This window comes from Oryx dammah, unplaced genomic scaffold (genome assembly GCF_014754425.2).
Source record: "Oryx dammah isolate SB20612 unplaced genomic scaffold, SCBI_Odam_1.1 HiC_scaffold_10, whole genome shotgun sequence".
NCBI lineage: Eukaryota > Metazoa > Chordata > Mammalia > Artiodactyla > Bovidae > Oryx > Oryx dammah.
Window position 1 is genome coordinate 39,801,663 of NW_024070194.1, and position 20,097 is coordinate 39,821,759.

At 41.0% G+C, this 20,097-nt stretch overlaps 2 protein-coding genes across 4 annotated transcripts in view; both read right to left on the minus strand.

Annotated features, from left to right (window-relative positions):
• The window catches only part of LOC120869467 (dihydrodiol dehydrogenase 3), a 167,043-nt gene that overhangs the window by 117,337 nt on the left and 29,609 nt on the right, over positions 1-20,097 (minus strand). The window lies entirely within an intron of this gene.
• LOC120869408 (dihydrodiol dehydrogenase 3-like) lies at positions 1,139-6,987 on the minus strand. Its single transcript, XM_040248729.1, has 4 exons — positions 6,640-6,987; positions 4,212-4,344; positions 2,168-2,335; positions 1,139-1,327 (listed from the first exon to the last, which is right to left on the minus strand). The coding sequence occupies exons 2-4, from the start codon at positions 4,293-4,295 to the stop codon at positions 1,139-1,141; spliced, it is 441 nt and encodes a 146-aa protein (XP_040104663.1). The 5' UTR covers positions 4,296-4,344; positions 6,640-6,987.

The window sequence follows — 20,097 nt, forward strand, 5'->3', positions numbered from 1 at the left end:
GTTTTGATAGATATAATTTTCCTACATTTCCCTGGGAACTCTCAGTGCCTTAAGTGAAATTTTTTCTGCCCCTTATACTTCCTCTTGCAAAATGCCTCTCTTGTGCAGGGAGTGACTAAGTTATGCCTACTGCCGGCAGAAATATTGCAATCTTGCCCTGGACTAAATATCGGAATTCCTTTTCACTCTGAACATCTGATAGCTACAGGGCATACACATGAACCAGCAAGGTTCTCTGTAGGTTGATAAGCTATGTGGAAGAAGCAGACATACTCTCCAATATTCTGGACAATGAGGCTTGAACAGATCAAGGTCGTTCTGCCACCCATGGAAAATGCTGAGATAAAAATAAAGCAAACCAAGAGTGATGTCATTTAGGGAATAGAAAAACAGAGACATTTCTGTCAAGTATTAGGAATCCTTAAATCTATGTAGATGGGAATTAACCATCTACATAGTCCAATAAACTCCTTGGCAAAGGATAGCTTGAGCAGGATTCTGTATTCTAAAAAAGAATTCTGCATAATAGATGTTGTTCTTGTTGTTTTGTTTCGGCTGTGCCATGGGTTTGCTGTATCTTAGTTCCCTGAATAGGAATTGAACCCACTCCCTCAAAACACCCTGACTCAGCACTGAAGGCACATAATCCTAACCACTGGAACAACTGGAAAATTCCCCTCTACATAATACAGTTCTTAATGGCTAAGTGCAGTTTGCAAACCTCACTGTGAATACAGGCGACAGTGGAGGCCAGGTCTCCAGAGTCCTGAGAAGACTGTGATTAGACCCACCCAGAAGGACACCACCAAATCCACGAAACATGAAAGGATGAGAGATGAAATGACCTCATCCTGTTCAGGTGTGAGGTCGTGTCAGCGCTCAGCACCAAACTCTGGATATGAAATCCCATCTCCCAGGTCTAATCAGCACCATGCACAGAACTCGCCAATTTCTACTTCCCACAGGACTTGCCTATTTCAACTTCCTCAAGATTTTGAGACAGAGTCTCAAATTATTTAATTTGTTTCTCTGGAGGTAGATAAGAGATCAAAGAATCTCCCCAAAAAGATGAACACAAATGATAATTTAGGGGATTCTACTCTAGTGTAATCATTCCTTCAACCTAAGAAAAATCTTGTCAACCATCCATGGAAGTTATAGACATTCTGACCCAAGAAATAGAACAGAGGTGATCACACAAAGCACCTACCATCAAAGCCACTGGTTGATGAATAATGTAGAGATCGACATAGTCCAGTTGAAGATCTTTCAGTGACTTTTCCAACGCTGGTCGGACCAACTCTGGACGAAGGGATGTGGACCAAACCTGCAGGGATTAAACAAAGGGAGCTGTGGGAAATGAATGCTTCATGTAATTTTGTTTGACTTGTTTCACTTAATAACTAGACATTATTATTGGTTAGAAAGAGATCACTATGGGAAAAAGTTCCATTTCTTCTTGAGTTCCACTCTTTATCTAACTACCCATGTAAATTTCATTATTTGATTGAATTTATCATCTGTATATCTTTCATAATGGAATGAAATAAATCAAGATATAAATAACTTTATCAAATGATTACCATACCCATCAACTGACCTATGCTTGATAGAGTATAAAAGCAGAACCTTAGTCTAATTTGACCAAACAATCCATCTTCTCAAAATTAATTACTATCTTGTTTACATAACTATAGGGGAAAATGCTTTGAACACTTTAATATGAGCAGAACATAATTCAAGAAACTTTGGCTAGATCTTGTATAATACACTAAGTGTCTCTCCCAATGCTGTCTTACTCTTGGAGCTGAGAACTGAGATTCAGAATGTGAAGAAATTTGAGAAACTCACCCAGATGATAAGAAAAGCTATAATCTGCTCCTAGGTCTGTCTGATTCATTAGCCCATAATAAATTACACTGCTCTGGCCTGGGCTCAAAGAAATAAGGTGACTTTCATGTAAAATTAAAATTTCAGTACACCATGATGATAAAGCTCTAGTTACACTCTTTTGGGAGGGGAGGACACAGTGAGAGGAAAAGGATGCTAGATTTAAGATACAAATAAGTGTGAAAACAGTGGTACCAATAAGCACCTTCACCAAACTACTGATTCTATTACCAAACTGTCATCTGCCCCAGTCACTTGCACACACACCACACAGCACCTTTGAAGTGTAGAATACGTCTTCTCTCTTCACAGTGCCGTCAGCAATCTTGCTTCGAATGGCCTGGCCAACCTGCTCTTCATTTTGGTACGCATGAGCACTGTCAATATGCCGGAACCCCGCCTCTATAGCAAATTTGGTGACCTCCAGAGCTTCACTCTTAGGAACCTACATAAGCAACAAAAATACAAGTTAAATATCCAAATGATTAAGAGATTGCTAAGGCACAAGCTTGTTCTCATCAAGAACCAACATTGCTTCATGCATTTGATTCATTCTGCATGTGTGGTGAGGAGCCCATAACACTTTCCCTGCATGTTCCTTGTCAGTGATTAAATGGACACCCAGGAACCCTTCAACCCCAGGCTATCACTGGTTGATCACAGGCATCAGAGGACCCAAATACCCTCTAGGTTCAGTAATCTGGTGGTAAAACTCAAAGGACTCAGAATAAAATTGTAGTCATGGATGAGATGATTTATACAGTGAGATGTTTGAAGCAAAATCAATAAAAGTACAAGGGGATGGTAAATACATCAAGAAACCAGGTGAAAGCTTCTAAGTCTACCAGTGTAACCACACAGAAAACACCAAATAAATGCTGTATCTATTCAAGGTGTACAAAGTGATATTCTCTTATAACTATCCATTGTTAATGATTACCACATTCAAGCTAGTTAGCAGATCCATCATCTCACATAGCTAACTTCTGGGGTGTTTTCATGAGAATACTTAACATCTATTAATTATAGTCACCATACTGTACATCAGGTAGATTTATCTCATTACAGAAGGTCTGGATCTTGGACCAACATCTTTCTATTTTTCTTAACCTTGTCCCTCATTTCTGGTCACCATTCCTCTACACTCTGCTTCTCTGAGTTCACTTTTTCAGATTCTACCTATGAAGAGAACATGCAGTATTTGTCTTTCTATTTCTGGCTTATTTCACTTAGCTTAATGTTCTCCAGGTTCATCTGTGTGGTTGCAAATGGTGGGATTAGCTTCCCTTTTCAAGCCGAATAATATTGCAATATGTTTCTATAATCCAGGATCTTTCATGTTTCAAGCAGGTAGATGCTTGGTCCAAGTTCCCCCTGTTGAATCTAGTCTTAGTTTCCTTATGATTGCACGCCTTTTGGGGTATACTGAGGAATGAACCAGTGAGCTCTGTACTAGCCTGGACCCTTCCCTCTACTCATCACATTTTACAAAGTGAACAATCCCATCTTTTACCTGCAAAATGTCTTCTGTTCTATAAATTAGAAAAGTGAGATTCAAACTTTGAAGAACAGTCCGTTTGCACAACTATATACTCTAAAGGCAAGATGGACAGCAAAGTTTCTGGCTTCCAGTCTAGAGACTTGTCCACTAGTCTCTCTTATGCCTAAGGACTGAAAACTATACTTTAATAAAAAGGCACTACAAAATCCAAGGATACAGTACAAAGCCTGGAATGTAAGATTGTAGCATATCCCCTCAAATGATAGTATAGTTACCATCAGAAAAAGTTTCCAAGCAGAAACAGAAGTACAAGGCCAAACACATCTGGGATGTGTCTTGCCTGGCACCGAGCAGGTATACCACAGGAGAAAGGCAGTTCTCTCCCACTAGATTTCAGTCACCTCATCTTTAGGCCCTCCCACCTCAATTATTTCACTGGGTCATGTTTTTCTGGAAGGAGGAAAGATTTCTGAAATGAAATATACAGAAAACACCACCATTGCAATTGCCCTCAAAGTCAAGCTGCTGACAATCAGTGATCTTGACAGCTGAATCTCACTCTTCTGCCAAGCTGGGAAAGAGATAGAAACTGGAGGGGAACCCAGAGTAATCTGCAGGTGAGCACAGCCTCAGACCCTGATGCAGAGTGGAGACTGGATGCTCTCTCCCTTTTCACAGGGCATGGTTCTAACCTGGTTAGTGGAACCACAAGATCCTCCCAAAGTCCCCCAGGAACTCAATGCTTAAGAATCTTAACCTCCTTCCACTCATGTTGCATCTACTTACTATTTATATCTCAACCCCAAACCACTACACTTACCTCTGGAGGTGCACCGGTGCCAAATCCCAGGGCAGGAATGAAGTGGCCATCATTAAGCTTCACTCTCTGACTTTTGGGATCCATTGTCTGTTTGGCTCCTACGACTAAGCAGACTCTGATTTTTCTCTTCTGCCTTCACAGGTTATAAATGCCAGTGAGGTAATGCCCTAGCTGTAGTCTCCAATGTTAGCAGATACATTGTAGAAAGGGCAAGGTGAAACCAGTACCCCGGGGATAGGATAAGAAAAGGATTGAAGTCAATTAACTTGTTTGCATTTTTAACAGTGTAATCATTAATTACACTGATTGAATCATTGACCTGAGGTTAAATCATTAACCACGGATATGCAGATAATACCACCTTTATGGCAGAAAGAGAAGAGCAAAAGAGCCTCTTTATGAAAGTGAAACAGGAGAGTGAAAAAGTTGGCTTAAAACTCAACATTCAGAAAACTAAGATCATGGCATCTGTCCCATCACTTCATGGCAAATAGATGGGGAAACAGTGGAAACATTGACAGATTTTATTTTCTTTGGCTCCAAAATCACTGCAGATGGTGACTACAGCCATGAAATTAAAAGATGATTGCTCCTTGGAAGGAAAGTTATGACCAATGTAGACAGCATATTAAAAAGCAGAGAAATTACTTTGCCAACAAAGGTCCATCTAATCGAAGCTATGGTTTTTCCAGCAGTCATGTATGGAAGTGAGAGTTGGACTATAAGGAAAGCTGAGTGCCAAAAAATTGATGCTTTTGAAATGTGGTGTTGGAGAAGACTCTTGCGAGTCCCTTGGACTGCAAGGAGATCCAACAAGTCCATCCTAAAGTAAATCAGTCCTGAATATTCATTGGAAAAACTGATGCTAAAGCTGAAGCTCCAATCCTTTGGCCACTTGATGGGAAGAACTGACTCATTTGAAAAGGCCCTGATGCTAGGAAAGATTGAAGGCAGGAGGATAGCGGATGACAGAGAATGAGATGGTTGGATGACATCACCAACTCAATGGACATGAGTTTGAGTAAACTCCGGGAGTTGGCGATGGACAGGGAGGCCTGGCATGCTGCAGTCCATGGGGTCGCAAAAAGTCAAACACAACTGAGCAACTAAACTGAACTGAACTGAATCGTTAATTATATAATGATGAGATTGACTGAACAATTATTGACCATATGTTAGACTAGAAACCTCCACATAATTTTTTTTCATTGTCTAATATGAAGCTTGTGCTGTGCTTAGTTGCTCAGTCATGTACAACTCTTTTGACCCCATGGACTGTATTACACCAGGCTCCTAGTCCATGGGATTCTCTAGGGAGAAAACTGGAGTGGATTGCCATGTCTTCTTCCCAATGGATCTTTCCAACCCAGGGATTGAACTCAGGTCTCCCACATTGCAGGCAGATTCTTTATCGTCTGAGGCACCAGGGAAGCCCATATGTTAGACTAGAAACTTCCACACAATTTTTTTTCATTCTTCTAATATAAAGCTTGATTTTGATCAAACATCAGTTGAAATAATTAACTATCTTACAATATACACATACAAACATACAGTGAAGTGAAACTCACTCAGTCGTGTCTGACTGTTTGTGATCCCATGGACTATATAGCCCTATATAGTCCAGGCCAGAATTCTCCAGGCCAGAACACTAGAGTGGATAGCCTTTCCCTTCTCCAGGGGATCTTCCTAACTCAGGGATCAAACCCAGGTTTCCCGCATTGCAGGCAGGTTTTTTACCCACTGAGCTATCAGGGAAGCCCCTGATACACACACACACATATAGAGAATCACACAATTTAAGGGAGTGATTAATAAGCATTTTTCAAAATATTATTTCTTAATAAAGAAAACTTCAAATGAAAATAAATTTGCCTTTTTACTTTTACCACCACCATAATTATGTTGCTATCCAGACCTGACAGTGGTGATATTCTGAAAAGAATACCAAAACCACACATTCTAACAAAGTGTTTTTTTGAGATTAATTATTTAATAGTTTCCAAATACCATGTGCAGTGTGCAAACAGACCCTTACAGGGGTTAATCCTTGGACTTAGTTATATAACTTTTTAGAAAGATATCATAATGGAAATGATAACGATTTTATTTACTTTACTATCTTGGTCAGTGGTTACTCATAAAAGAAGAATCTGTACACAAGTTAAATTGTTACAAATATGGGAAGAGTCAGGGAAATCAAGATGTATTGATACTATGGGATGTTGTGAAGCTAAAAGTATTGAATTCTCATTTAGAAATGTGAGAAAACAATCAGAAAACAGATGAAAAACCTCACAGGAGCTCTAGAAATGAACAAAATCTACAGGAAACATTAAACACACTATCAGGAAACATTAAACACACTATCAGGAAAATTCCAGAACAGAGCAGAAGGTCATTTCATCGTGTTTTTACTACCACTTACCGTTCCTCTGACTTCTACACGGCAGTCTTGATCTGTAAAGGGTGGCAGTTCAGTTTCCTGTTGCCTCCAGCAAACCAGATTGATCACAAAAACCTTAATGCAATGTTCCAACCTATTTGGATGTTGCCTGGAGACTGGTGTCTGTTTTTCATAAACCTAAGCTTAAACTAAAGAGCAGCTGGAGTGGCTTATTACTGTTGCAGGGAGACTATATATACATATGGGGCCAGGGACAAGGAATTAAGGGTGGAGACATAGACTAGAGCATATAAAACCTTGAATAGAACCAGGGTGTGGATTTAGGGGACAGAGGACATTAAAAAACAACCATATATTCAGGAGAATCAAAGAGGCACACCTACTCCAGGCAAGATGCTGACTCAGAAATGAACTCAGTGCCCTTAGCTTAACTATTGGGGTAATCCAAGGACTAAAGCATGCCAAGTTAACTAGTGAAAGCCAGTCAGGACATGGCACAAATCTACAAAGAGTGGGTATTTTGTCCTTGTTTCAAGTGCCCAGTTACACCCCATACACAAAAAACTCAATATGCATCCAAGACTGACACATACAAGACACAAATATGGAAGTCTTAGAAGAGAAACTAGAGGGAAAACTTCATGGAATTAGATTTGGATATGTCACCAATATATTATGGCATCCATAAGTGATGGAACCAATAAGTGATGGCATCCAGTTCCATCACTTCATGGCAAATAGATGGGGAAGCAATGGAAATAGTGACAGACTTTATTTTCTAGGGCTCCAAAACCCTGCAGATGGTGACTGAATCCTTAAATTAAAAGATGCTTGCTCCTTGGAAGAAAAGCTAGGACCAACCTAGACAGCATATTAAAAAAGCAGAGACATTACTTTGCTGACAAAGTTTCATCTAGTCAAAGCTATGTTTTTTCCAGTAGTCATGTGTGGATGTGAGAGTTGGACTGTGAATAAAGCTGAGCGCTGAAGAATTGATGCTTTTGAACTGTGGTGCTGGAGAAGACTCTTGAGAGTCCCTTGGACTGCAAGGAGATCCAACCAGTCCGTTCTAAAGATCAGTCCTGGGTGTTCTTTGGAAGGAATGATGCTAAAGCTGAAACTCCAATACTTTGGCCACCTCATACGAAGAGTTGACTGACTGGAAAAGACTCTGATGCTGGGAGGGATTAGGGGCAGGAGGAGAAGGGGACGGCAGAGGATGAGATGGCTGGATAGCATCACTGACTCGATGGACATGAGTTTGAGTGAACTCTGGGTGTTGGTGATGGACAGGGAGGCCTGGCATGCTGCAATTCATGGGGTCACAAAGAGTTGGACACGCTGAGCAACTGAACTAACTAACTAGGTTGGTCATAGCTTTTCTTCCAAGGAGCAAGCGTCTTTTCATTTCATGGCTGTAGTCACCATCTGCAGTGATTTTGGAGCCCAAGAAAATAAAGTCTGACACTGTTTCCACTGTTTCTCCATCTATTTGCCATGAAGTGATGGCACCGGATACCATGATATTAGTTTTCTGAATGTTGAGCTTTAAGCCAACTTTTTCACTCTCCTCTTTCACTTTCATCAAAAGGCTTTTTAGTTCCTCTTCATTTTCTGCCACAAAGGAGGTGTCATCTGCATATCTGAGGTTAATGATATTTCTCCCAGCAATCTTGATTCACCTTGTGCTTCCTCCAGCCCAGCATTTCTCATGATATACTCTGCATATAAGTTAAATAAGCAGGGTGACAATATACAGCCTTGACATACTCCTTTTCCTATTTGGAACCAGTCTGTTGTTCCATGTCCAGTTCTAACTGTTGCTTCCTGACCTGCATATAGGTTTCTCAAGAGGCAGATCAGGTGGGCTGTTATTTCCATCTCTTTCAGAATTTTCCACAGTTTATTGTGATCCACACAGACAAAGGCTTTGGCATAGTCAATAAAGCAGAAATAGATGTTTTTCTGGAACTCTCTTGCTTTTTCATGATCCAGCGGATGTTGGCAATTTGATCTCTGGTTCCTCTGCCTTTCCTAAAACCACCTTGAACATCTGGAAGTTCACAGTTCATGTATTGCTGAAGCCTGGCTTGGAGAATTTTCAGCATTCCTTTACTAGCATGTGAGATTAGTGCAATTGTGCTGTAGCTTGAGCATTCTTTTGCATTGCCTTTCTTTGGGATTGAAATGAAAACTGACCTTTTCCAGTCCTGTGGCCACTGCTGAGTCTTCCAAATTTGCTGGCATACTGAGTGCAGCACTTTCACAGCATCATCTTTCAGGATTTGAAACAGGTCAACTGGAATTCCATCACCTCCACTAGCTTTGTTCATAGTGATGCTTTCTAAGGCCCACTTGACTTCACATTCCAGGATGTCTGGCTCTAGGGTAGTGATCCATCCATCGTGATTATCTTGGTCGTGAAGATCTTTTTTGTACAGTTCTTCTGTGTATTCTTACCACCTCTTTTTAATATCTTCTGCTTCTGTGAGGTCCATACCATTTCCGTCCTTTATCGAGCCCATCTTTGCATGAAATGTTCCCTTGGTATCTCTAATTTTCTTGAAGAGATCTCTAGTCTTTCCCATTCTGTTCTTTTCCTCTATTTATTTGCATTGATCACTGAGGAAGGCTTTCTTATCTCTCCTTACTATTCTTTGGAGCTCTGCATTCAGATGCTTATATCTTTCCTTTTCTCCTTTGCTTTTCACTTCTCTTCTTTTCACAGCTATTTGTAAGGCCTCTCCAGACAGCCATCTTGCTTTTTTTCATTTTTTTTTCCCGCGAGGATGGTCTTGATCCCTCTGTCCTGCACAATGCCTCCGTCCATAGTTCATCAGGCACTCTATCTAATAGGTCTAGCCCCTTAAATCTATTTCTCACTTCCACTGTATAATCATAAGGGATTTGATTTAGGTCATACCTGAATGGTCTAGTGGTTTTCCCTACTTTCTTCAATTTCAGTATGAATTTGGCAATAAGGAATTCATGATCTGAGCCACAGTCAGCTCCTGGTCTTGTTTTTGTTGACTGTATAGAGCTTCTCCATCATTGGATGCAAAGAATATAGTCAATCTGATTTCGGTGTTGACCGTCTGGTGATGTCCGTGTATACAGTCTTCTCTCGTGTTGTTGGAAGAGGATGTTTGCTATGACCAGTGCATTCCCTTGGCAAAACTTTATTATTCTTTGCCCTGCTTCATTCCATATTTCAAGGCCAAATTTGCTTGTTACCCCAGGTGTTTCTTGACTTCCTACTTTTGGATTCCAGTCCCCTACAATGAAAAGTACATCTGTTTTGGGTGTTAGTTCTAAAAGGTCTTGTAGGTCTTCATAGAACCATTCAACTTCAGCTTCTTCAGCATTACTGGTTGGGGCATAGGCTTGGATTACTGTGACATTGAATGGTTTTCCTTGGAAATGAATAGAGATCATTCTGTCATTTTTGAGATTGCATCCAAGTACTGCATTTTGGACTCTTTTGTTGACCATGATGGCTACTCCATTTCTTCTAAGGGATTCCTGCCTGCAGTAGTAGATATAATGGTCATCTGAGTTAAATTCACCCACTCCAGTCCATTTTAGTTCGCTGATTCCTAGAATGGTGACGTTCACTCTTGCCATCTCCTGTTTGACCACTTCCAATTTGCCTTGATTCATGGACCTGACATTCCAGGTTCTTATGCAGTATTGCTCTTTACAGCATCAGACCTTGCTTCTACCACCAGTCATATCCACAACTGGATATTGCTTTGCTTTTGCTCCATCCCTTCATTCCTTTTGGAGTTATTTCTCCACTGATCTCCTTTAGCAATTTGGGCACCTACCGACCTGGGGTGTTCCTCTTCAGTATCCTGTCATTTTGCCTTTTCATACTGTTCATGTGGTTCTCAAAGAAAGAATACTGAAGTGGTTTGCCATTCCCTTCTCCAGTGGACCACATTCTGTCAGACCTCTCCACCATGACCTGCCCGTCTTGGGTGGCCCCACAGGACATGGCTTAGTTTCACTGAGTTAGACAAGGCTGTGGTCCATGTGATCAGACTGGCTAGTTTTCTGTGGTTATGGTTTCAGTGTCTGCCCTCTGATGCCCTCTTGCAACACCTACCCAGTCTTACTTGGGTTTCTCTTACCTTGGACGAGGGGTATCTCCTCAGAGCTCCCCTTCCTGACCTTGAACGTGGAGTAGCTCCTCTTGGCCCTGCTGTGCCCATGCAGCAGCAACTCCTTGGACATAGGGTTGCTCTTCTCAGCTGCAGCCCCTGACCTTGGGCATGGGGTAGCTCCTCTCGGTCACTGCCCCTGACCTCGGGCGTGGGGTAGCTCAATGGATAGTCATAAATGAAGAAGCTGTACACAAGTTATATTGTAACAAATAAGGGGAGAGTTAAGGAGATCAAGATGCATTGATACAACAGGATGTTGTGAAGTCAAATAAAATTTAACACATGGAGTGATGTCAGCAAAATGGTGAGCTAGGAAGTGTTGAATTCTCCCTTGTAAACATGAGAAAACAATCAGAAACCAGATGAAAAACCTCACAGAAGCTCTGGAAACAGTCAAACAGTCAAAATCTACAGGAACACATTGAACACTCAATCAGGAAAATTCCAGAACCTAGAGGAAGGACATTTTATTGTGTTTTTCCTCACACTTACCTCTCCCCTGACTTGAAGAGTGAAGTCTTGATCTATAATGGGTGGCAGCTCTGTTCTCAGCTGCCTCCAGCACACAAGACTGATCACAAAAACTTTATTGCAATGTTCCAACCTGTTTGGGGCTGCCCAAAGACTATGTCTGTTTCACCTAAGCCTAGGGTTAAAGTGAAGAGCAGCCGAAATAGCTCATTACTGTTGCAGAGGAGACTAGATATATATGGGGCCAGGGACAAGGGAGTAAGAGTGGAGACATAGATGAGAACATATAAAACCCTGAGTAGAACTGGGGTGTGGATTATGGGGAGAGAGGACATTTAAAAACAGCCATATATTCAGGACAATCAAAGAGGCACACCTACTCCAGGCAAGATGCTGACTCTGAAATGAACTTAGTGCCCTCAGCTTGACTATTGGGCTAATCCCAGGACTAAAGCATGCCAAGTTAACTAGTGAAGGCCAGTCAGGACATGGCACAAATCTGCGAAGAGTGGGTATTTTGCGCTTGTTTTAGATGTCCAATTGTGAACACACTCACTCCCCACACACATAAACCTCACTATGCATCAGGCTTACACATACAAGACACAAATATAGAACTTTTAGAAGGCAAACTAGAAGGGAAGCTTCATGACACTAGATTTGAATATGTCACGAAAGCACAGGCAACAGAAGAAAAAAATAGGTAAATCAGTATTCATCAAAACTCAAAATGTTTTTGCATCAAAGGAAACTATTAATACCAAAGTTGTGAAAAGGCAATCCACAGAAAGGGAAAAAAAACACTGCAATTTACTTTTATGATAAAGCTTAATGGAGTGGAACTTCCTGGAAACACCCTAAAACTTTATCTCAAATCGCTTGGCTCAACTGCCAAGTTCTCTTGGTGACCTTTACTCTTTAATGCTTTCAGATCAGTTCAGTTCAGTTCAGTCACTCAGTCGTGTCCGACTCTTTGCAACCCCATGGACTGCAGCACACCAGGCTTCCCTGTCCATCATCAACTCCCAGAGTCTACTCAAACTCATGTCCATCGAGTTGGTGATGCCATCCAACCTTCTCATCCTCTGTCATCCCCTTAGTCCCCCGCCTTCAATCTTTCCCAGCATCAGGGTCTTTTCCAATGAGTCAGTTCTTCACATCGGGTGGCCCAAGTATCGGAGTTTTAGCTTCAGCATCAGTCCTTCCAATGAATACTTAGGACTGATTTCCTTTCGGATGGACTGCTTGGATCCCTTTGCTGTCTATTTTCATAATTAACCATCTGATTATCCCTGTCTACTGAAGAAAAATGTAAAGTTTTTCTATTTCTTCACTCTTTCTGAGTTTGACGACTACCACCATTTCTCTTCCCCACTGAATTCAAAGCGTTTTCTAAGAGCATTTGGATTTACACCTTGAACTAGTCCTAGTGTTTCCCCACCAGCAGACATCAACATGGTAGAAACTGTCACAATCTCTATGTGAACAGCTGACACTCAGGAATGGAAACACATTGTTCCACAAACATCACACCAAGCACTCTGTTATATTCTCTCCACACCCTCCAGTAGCCACTTCTGTTTCTCTTTGACTCTCATTTTCTACACAGTGAATCCCAAACCATAGTAACTGTGTGGACAGGATGATGGTAAGCTCCAGGTGACGGTGGCCCTGGTGCCTTGGTCATGTTCTCTGGTTCTTGCTTCTGTTCCCTCCCCTCCACGTCTCAGAACCACTACCTGTTCTTCTTCATCTTTGTATTCTTGCACTTACTGGATCTCAGAGTTTGTGGGAACTTGAAGACCAGTCACAATCAGAGGATAAGTGTGATCAGATCACAACAGGAATAAGGTGCTACATCAATAAACATCTTTATTATAGAAGTAGCTGATAATAATGTAAAAGAAATCTCAGATTTGCAAGGAAGTGTTCAAGGAGCTCTTATTCAGTTCAGTTCAGCTCAGTCCCTCAGTTGTGTCTGACTCTTTGTGACCCCATGGACTGCAGCACACCAGACTTTCCTATCCATCACCAACTCCAAGAGCTTGCTCAAACTCATGTCCATAGAGTCGGTGATGCCATCCAACCATCTTATCCTGTTGTCTCATTCTCCTCCTGCCTTCACAGAATAAGTGTGATCAGATCACAACAGGAATAAAGTGTTACATCAATAAACATCTTTATTATAGAAGGAGTTGATAATAATGTATAAGAAATGCTCAGATTCACAAGCAAGAGTTAAAAAACTCTTCTTTGGTAACGTGCATTTCAACATCTGCTGAATGTTCATCCAACCCATCTTCAATGAGAACAATTTCTTCATGTCCTGGAGCAAGTATACTTATTGTTCTTGTCCTGATAACTAGAAAAGTCTTCTCAATATAGTGTTCATGATTTCCACCCACAAATTCAGATGAATAAGAAGAAAACACAGTTATTCGTTCTTCTTGAAGTTGATCTTTCTTAGAAAATGGTAGCTGAAGAACATACTCTAGTCTAGATACAGAACCAAGACTTGGGAGTACCCCCATCATCAGGGACTAGCTCCACAGAGATACCCATTGTCCCAAGTCTTTTGTGCATTCAGGCCCAGCTGCCTGCATGGTGGTCAGCCCAACTTCAGAGGGACAAGAGAGGGTTACTGCTTCAAGGTCTCAATGTCTAATTGTTGATACAAAACAGAAACAAGGCGGTCCTAAGATGGCGGAGGAATAGGAAGGGAAGACCACTTTCTCCCTCACAAATTCCTCAAAAGATCATTTCAACGCGGAGCAAACTCCACAAAACAACCTCTGAATGCAGGCAGAGGACATCAGGCAACCAGAAAAGCAGATCATTGTCTTCAAAAACAGGTAGGAAAAAATATAAAAGATGAGAAAAGAGACAAAGGAGGTGGGGAGGGAGCTCCGTCCCAGGAAGGGAAGCCCGTCCTGGGAAGGGAATTCTAAGAAGAGAGGTTTCCAAACACAAGGAAACACTCTACCTGCCGAATCTAAGGCGAGCCTTGGAAACACAGAGGGCAACATAACAGGAAGGGAAAACGAATAAATAATTAAAACCAACAGATTACAAGCCCAACAGTAACTCCCCCAGCGGAAAAGCAGCGCAGACACCTGCAACCGCCACTAGCAAGTGGGGGCAGGGAAGGGAAGCGCGGGAGACGTGGGCTGCCGTGCTTGGTAAGAAGTGGGCAGAAACGCCCCATGCGTAACTAGAGCGATCGAACTTGGGCTAGCAAACCAGACTGGGGGATAGCTACCACGCGAAAAGCTGGAACATAAGACCCCGCCAGGACCGTGCACAGAACAAAGGACTGAACGGAAATAGCCGGCTGCAGACCACCCCCCGCCGGGGACAGGCAGCCAGAGCTGTAAGGGCTGGAAAGGGGCAATCGCAGCCCCCGAGAAACTTTACCTAAAAAGCGGCAGGCAGGCTTCTTTGCTGAGACTTCAGGGGATGCAGGACAGTCACCATCCGCCTCACAAGGAGCGCCAGCAGTACACCCAGAAAACTGAGCAGTAGAGACAGAGAAGGGGACAAGTCGCGGTGACCGCGCTCGCCAAGCTCCCGAGCTGCTCGGACCCGGGAGGGGCGCAGAGCGCAGTCCCAAACAAGTTTGTGCCTCTGAGGGTTACCTGGGTGCCAAACCTGAGCGGCTTGGACCCGGGGGGTGCGCGAAGCCTGGGGCCGGCCTCGGATGGTTCCCGGCTGAGCTCCGTGGAGCCGGAGCGGTTTGTGCGTCATGGGGGGAGACAGGTCCAGCGGGGTTGAGACGCTGTGTACCCACGACAGTGCTATTTGTTTGCAGCATCCCCCCCTCCCCACAGCACGACTGAACTAGTGAGCCTAAAAAAAAAAAAAAGAAAAGAAAGAGTGTCCACCACCGCCCCCATGTGTCAGGACGGAATTCAGACACTGAAGAGACCAGCAAACAGAAGTTAAACAGAGGGAACCGCCTTGGAAGTGACCCCACACGGCCCACAACATCAGAGAAGGGCCAGATATATCTTCACAATTTTTACAATCATTCCTTTTTTTTTTTTTGCTTTCTTTTTTTTTCCTCTAACTTTTTTTTAACTGTTAAGTCTTCTATTTCTCTACTTTTTATTTCTATAACTATTACTTTTCAAAAAAAAAAGACTCTACTTTTTTAAGGCAAACACCATATATAGTCTTCGTGTGGTTGTTGTTGGTATTTCTTTTTTAATCTTGTGGGTTTTTTTAATATATTTTTTTTCCTTATTTTTTTCCTTATTTCTTTTTCTTATTATTATTATTTTATCTTTTTTCTTTTTTTCTTTATTCCTTCTGCTTCATCTCTTTAATATTGTATTTTTGAAAAACTAACCTCTACTCTAGGTTTTTAATCTTTGCTTTTCGGTTTTTGTTGTCAATCTTGTACATTTCATAACCCAATCTTACCTGACAGCGAGATTACTGGCTTGACCACTCTCTCCTCCTTTTGGACTCTCCTTTTTCTCCACCAGGTGGCCTCTGTCTCTCCCCCCACCCCCCCACCCCCATCTCTTCTATATCCAACTCTGTGATTCTCTGTGTGTTCTAGATGGTGGAGAACACCTAAGGAACTGATTACTGGCTGGACCTGTCTCTCTCCTTTTCATTCCTCTCTCTTACCCTCCTGGCCACCTCTGTCTACTTCCTCTCTCTCCTCTTCCCTGTATAACTCCATGAATACCTCTGAGAGGTCCAGACTATGGAGCGCACATAAGGAAGTGACTATTGACTAGCTTGCTCTCTCCTCTTTTGATCTCACCGTATCTCATTCCAGTCACATCTAACTACCCCCTCCCTCTTCTCTTCTCCATGTAACCCAGTGAACCTCTCTGGGTGCCCCTCAATGTGGAGAAACCTTTCATCTTTAGCCTAGATGCTATATCATTGGTGCTGTATAGATGGAGAAGTCTAGAGACCACCATAAAAATAAAACCGAAAACCAGAAGCAGGAGGCTTAAGTCCAAAGCTTGAGAACATCAGAGAACTCCTGAATTCAGGGAACATTAAGCAATAGGAGCTCATCAAATGCCTCCAAACCTACACTGAAACAAAGCTCCACCCAAGGGCCAACAAGTTCCAGAGCAAGACATATCACACAAATTCTCCAGCAACACAGGAACACACCCCTGAGCTTCAATATACAGGCAGCTCAAAGTTACTCCAAAACTTTAGATGTCTCATAACCCATTACTGGTCACTCCACTGCACTCCAGAGAGAAGAAACCCAGCTCCACCCACCAGACCTCCAACACAAGCCTCCCTAACCAGGAAACCTTGACAAGCCACTGATACAACCCCACCCACAGTGAGGAAGCTCCACAATAAAGAGAACTACACAAATTACCAGAATATAAAAAGGCCATCCCAAACGCAGCAATATAACCAAGATGAAGAGACAGAGGAATACCCAACAGGTAAAGGAGCAGGAGAAATGCCCACCAAACCAGACAAAAGAGGAAGAGATAGGGAATCTACCTGAGAAAGAATTCCAAATATTGATAGTGAAAATGATCCAAAATCTTGAAATCAAAATGGAATCACAGATAAATACCCTAGAGACAAGGATTGAGAAGATGCAAGAAAGGTTCAACAAGGACCTAGAAGAAATAAAAAAGAGTCAATATACAATGAATAACACAATAAATGAGATCAGAAACACTCTGGAGGCAACAAATAGTAGAATAACGGAGGCAGAAGATAGGATTAGTGAAATAGAAGATAGAATGGTAGAAATAAATGAATCAGAGAGGAAAAAAGAAAAACGAATTAAAAGAAATGAGGACAATCTCAGAGACCTCCAGGACAATATGAAACGCTCCAACATTCGAATTATAGGAGTCCCAGAAGAAGAAGACAAAAAGAAAGACCATGAGAAAATCCTTGAGGAGATAATAGTTGAAAACTTCCCTAAAATGGGGAAGGAAATAATCACCCAAGTCCAAGAAACCCAGAGAGTTCCAAATAGGATAAACCCAAGGTGAAACACCCCAAGACACATATTAATCAAATTAACAAAGATCAAACACAAAGAACAACTATTAAAAGCAGCAAGGGAAAAACAACAAATAACACACAAGGGGATTCCCATAAGGATAACAGCTGATCTCTCAATAGAAACTCTTCAGGCCAGGAGGGAATGGCAAGACATACTTAAAGTGATGAAAGAAAATAACCTACAGCCCAGATTACTATACCCAGCAAGGATCTCATTCAAATACGAAGGAGAAATCAAAAGCTTTACAGACAAGCAAAAGCTGAGAGAATTCAGCACCACCAAACCAGCTCTCCAACAAATTCTAAAGGATATTCCCTAGACAGGAAACACAAAAAGAGAGTATAAACCCAAACCAAAAATAATAAAACAAATGGCAACAGGATCATACTTATCAATAATTACCTTAAACGTAAATGGATTGAATGCCCCAACCAAAAGGCAAAGACTGGCCGATTGGATACAAAAACAAGAACCCTCTATATGCTGCTTACAAGAGACCCACCTCAAAACAAAGGACACATACAGACTGAAAGTGAAGGGTTGGAAAAAGATATTCCATGCAAATAGAGACCAAAAGAAAGCAGGAGTGGCAATACTCATATCCGATAAAATAGACTTTAAAACAAAGGCTGTGAAAAGAGACAAAGAAGGCCACTACATTATGATCAAAGGATCAATGCAAGAAGAAGATATAACAATTATAAATATATATGCACCCAATATAGGAGCACCACAATATGTAGGACAAATGCTAACAAGTATGAAAGGGGAAATGAACAACAACACAATAATAGTGGGAGACTTTAATACCCCACTCACACATATGGACAGATCAACTAAACAGAAAATTAACAAAGAAACGCAAACTTTAAATGATACATTAGATCAGTTAGACCTAATCGATATCTATAGGACATTTCACCCCAAAACAATGAATTTCACCTTTTTCTCAAGTGCTCATGGAACCTTCTCGAGGATAGATCACATCCTGGGCCATAAATATAACCTTGATAAATTGAAAAAAATCGAAATCATTCCAAGCATCTTTTCTGACCATAATGCACTAAGATTAGATCTCAATTACAGGAGGAAAACTATTAAAAATTCCAACATATGGAGGCTGAACAACACGCTTCTGAATAACCAACAAATCACAGAAGAAATCAAAAAAGAAATCAAAATATGCATAGAAACTAATGAAAATGAAAACACAACAACCCCAAACCTGTGGGACACTATAAAAGCAGTGCTAAGAGGAAAGTTCATAGCAATACAGGCATACCTCAAGAAACAAGAAAAAAGTCAAATAAATAACCTAACTCTACACCTAAAGCAACTAGAAAAGGAAGAATTAGAGAACCCTAGAGTTAGCAGAAGGAAAGAAATCTTAAAAATTAGGGCAGAAATAAATGCAAGAGAAACAAAAGAGACCATAGCAAAAATCAACAAAGCCAAAAGCTGGTTCTTTGAGAGGATAAATAAAATTGACAGACCATTAGCCAGACTCATCAAGAAGCAAAGAGAGAAAAATCAAATCAATAAAATTAGAAATGCAAATGGAGAGATCACAACAGACAACACAGAAATACAAAGGATCATAAGAGACTACTATCAGCAATTATATGCCAATAAAATGGACAACCTGGAAGAAATGGACAAATTCTTAGAAAAGTACAATTTTCCAAAACTGAAACAGGAAGAAATAGACAATCTTAACAGACCCATCACAAGCACGGAAATTGAAACTGTAATCAGAAATCTTCCAGCAAACAAAAGCCCAGGTCCAGACGGCTTCACAGCTGAATTCTACCAAAAATTTCGAGAAGAGTTAACACCTATCCTACTCAAACTCTTCCAGAAAATTGCAGAGGAAGGGAAACTTCCAAACTCATTTTATGAGGCCACCATCACCCTAATACCAAAACCTGACAAAGATACTACAAATAAAGAAAACTACAGGCCAATATCACTGATGAACATAGATGCAAAAATGCTCAACAAAATTCTAGCAATCAGAATCCAACAATACATTAAAAAGATCGTACACCATGACCAAGTGGGCTTCATCCCAGGGATGCAAGGATTCTTCAACATCCGCAAATCAGTCAATGTAATTCGCCACATTAACAAATTGAAAAATAAAAACCATATGATTATCTCAATAGATGCAAAGAAGGCCTTTGACAAAATTCAACATCCATTTATGATAAAAACTCTCCAGAAAGCAGGAATAAAAGGCACATACCTCAATATAATAAAAGCTATATATGACAAACCCACAGCAAACATTATCCTCAATGGTGAAAAATTGAAAGCATTTCCCTTAAAGTCAGGAACAAGACAAGGGTGCCCAATTTCACCACTACTATTCAACATAGTTCTGGAAGTTTTGGCCACAGCAATCAGAGCAGAAAAAGAAATAAAAGGAATCCAAATTGGAAAAGAAGAAGTAAAACTCTCACTGTTTGCAGATGACATGATCCTCTACATAGAAAACACTAAAGACTCTATCAGAAAATTACTAGAGCTAATTAATGAATATAGTAAAGTTGCAGGATATAAAATCAACACACAGAAATCCCTTGCATTCCTATACATTAATAATGAGAAAGTAGAAGAAGAAATTAAGGAAACAATTCCATTCACCATTGCAACAAAAAGAATAAAATATTTAGGAATATATCTACCTAAAGAAACTAAAGACCTATATACAGAAAATTATAAAACACTGATGAAAGAAATCAAAGAGGACACTAATAGATGGAGAAATATACCATGCTCATGGATCGGAAGAATCAATATAGTGAAAATGAGTATATTACCCAAAGCAAT

What these genes read in the sequence shown, in the direction of transcription:
- LOC120869408 (XM_040248729.1), bottom strand. Translation starts at nt 4,295, where the DNA reads ATGGATCCCAAAAGTCAGAGAGTGAAGCTTAATGATGGCCACTTCATT. An exon ending in GCACCGGTGCACCTCCAGAG is followed by an intron (nt 2,336 to 4,211) that starts GTAAGTGTAGTG and finishes TTGCTTATGTAG; the next exon opens with GTTCCTAAGAGTGAAGCTCT. An exon ending in ACGTATTCTACACTTCAAAG is followed by an intron (nt 1,328 to 2,167) that starts GTGCTGTGTGGT and finishes TAATCCCTGCAG; the next exon opens with GTTTGGTCCACATCCCTTCG.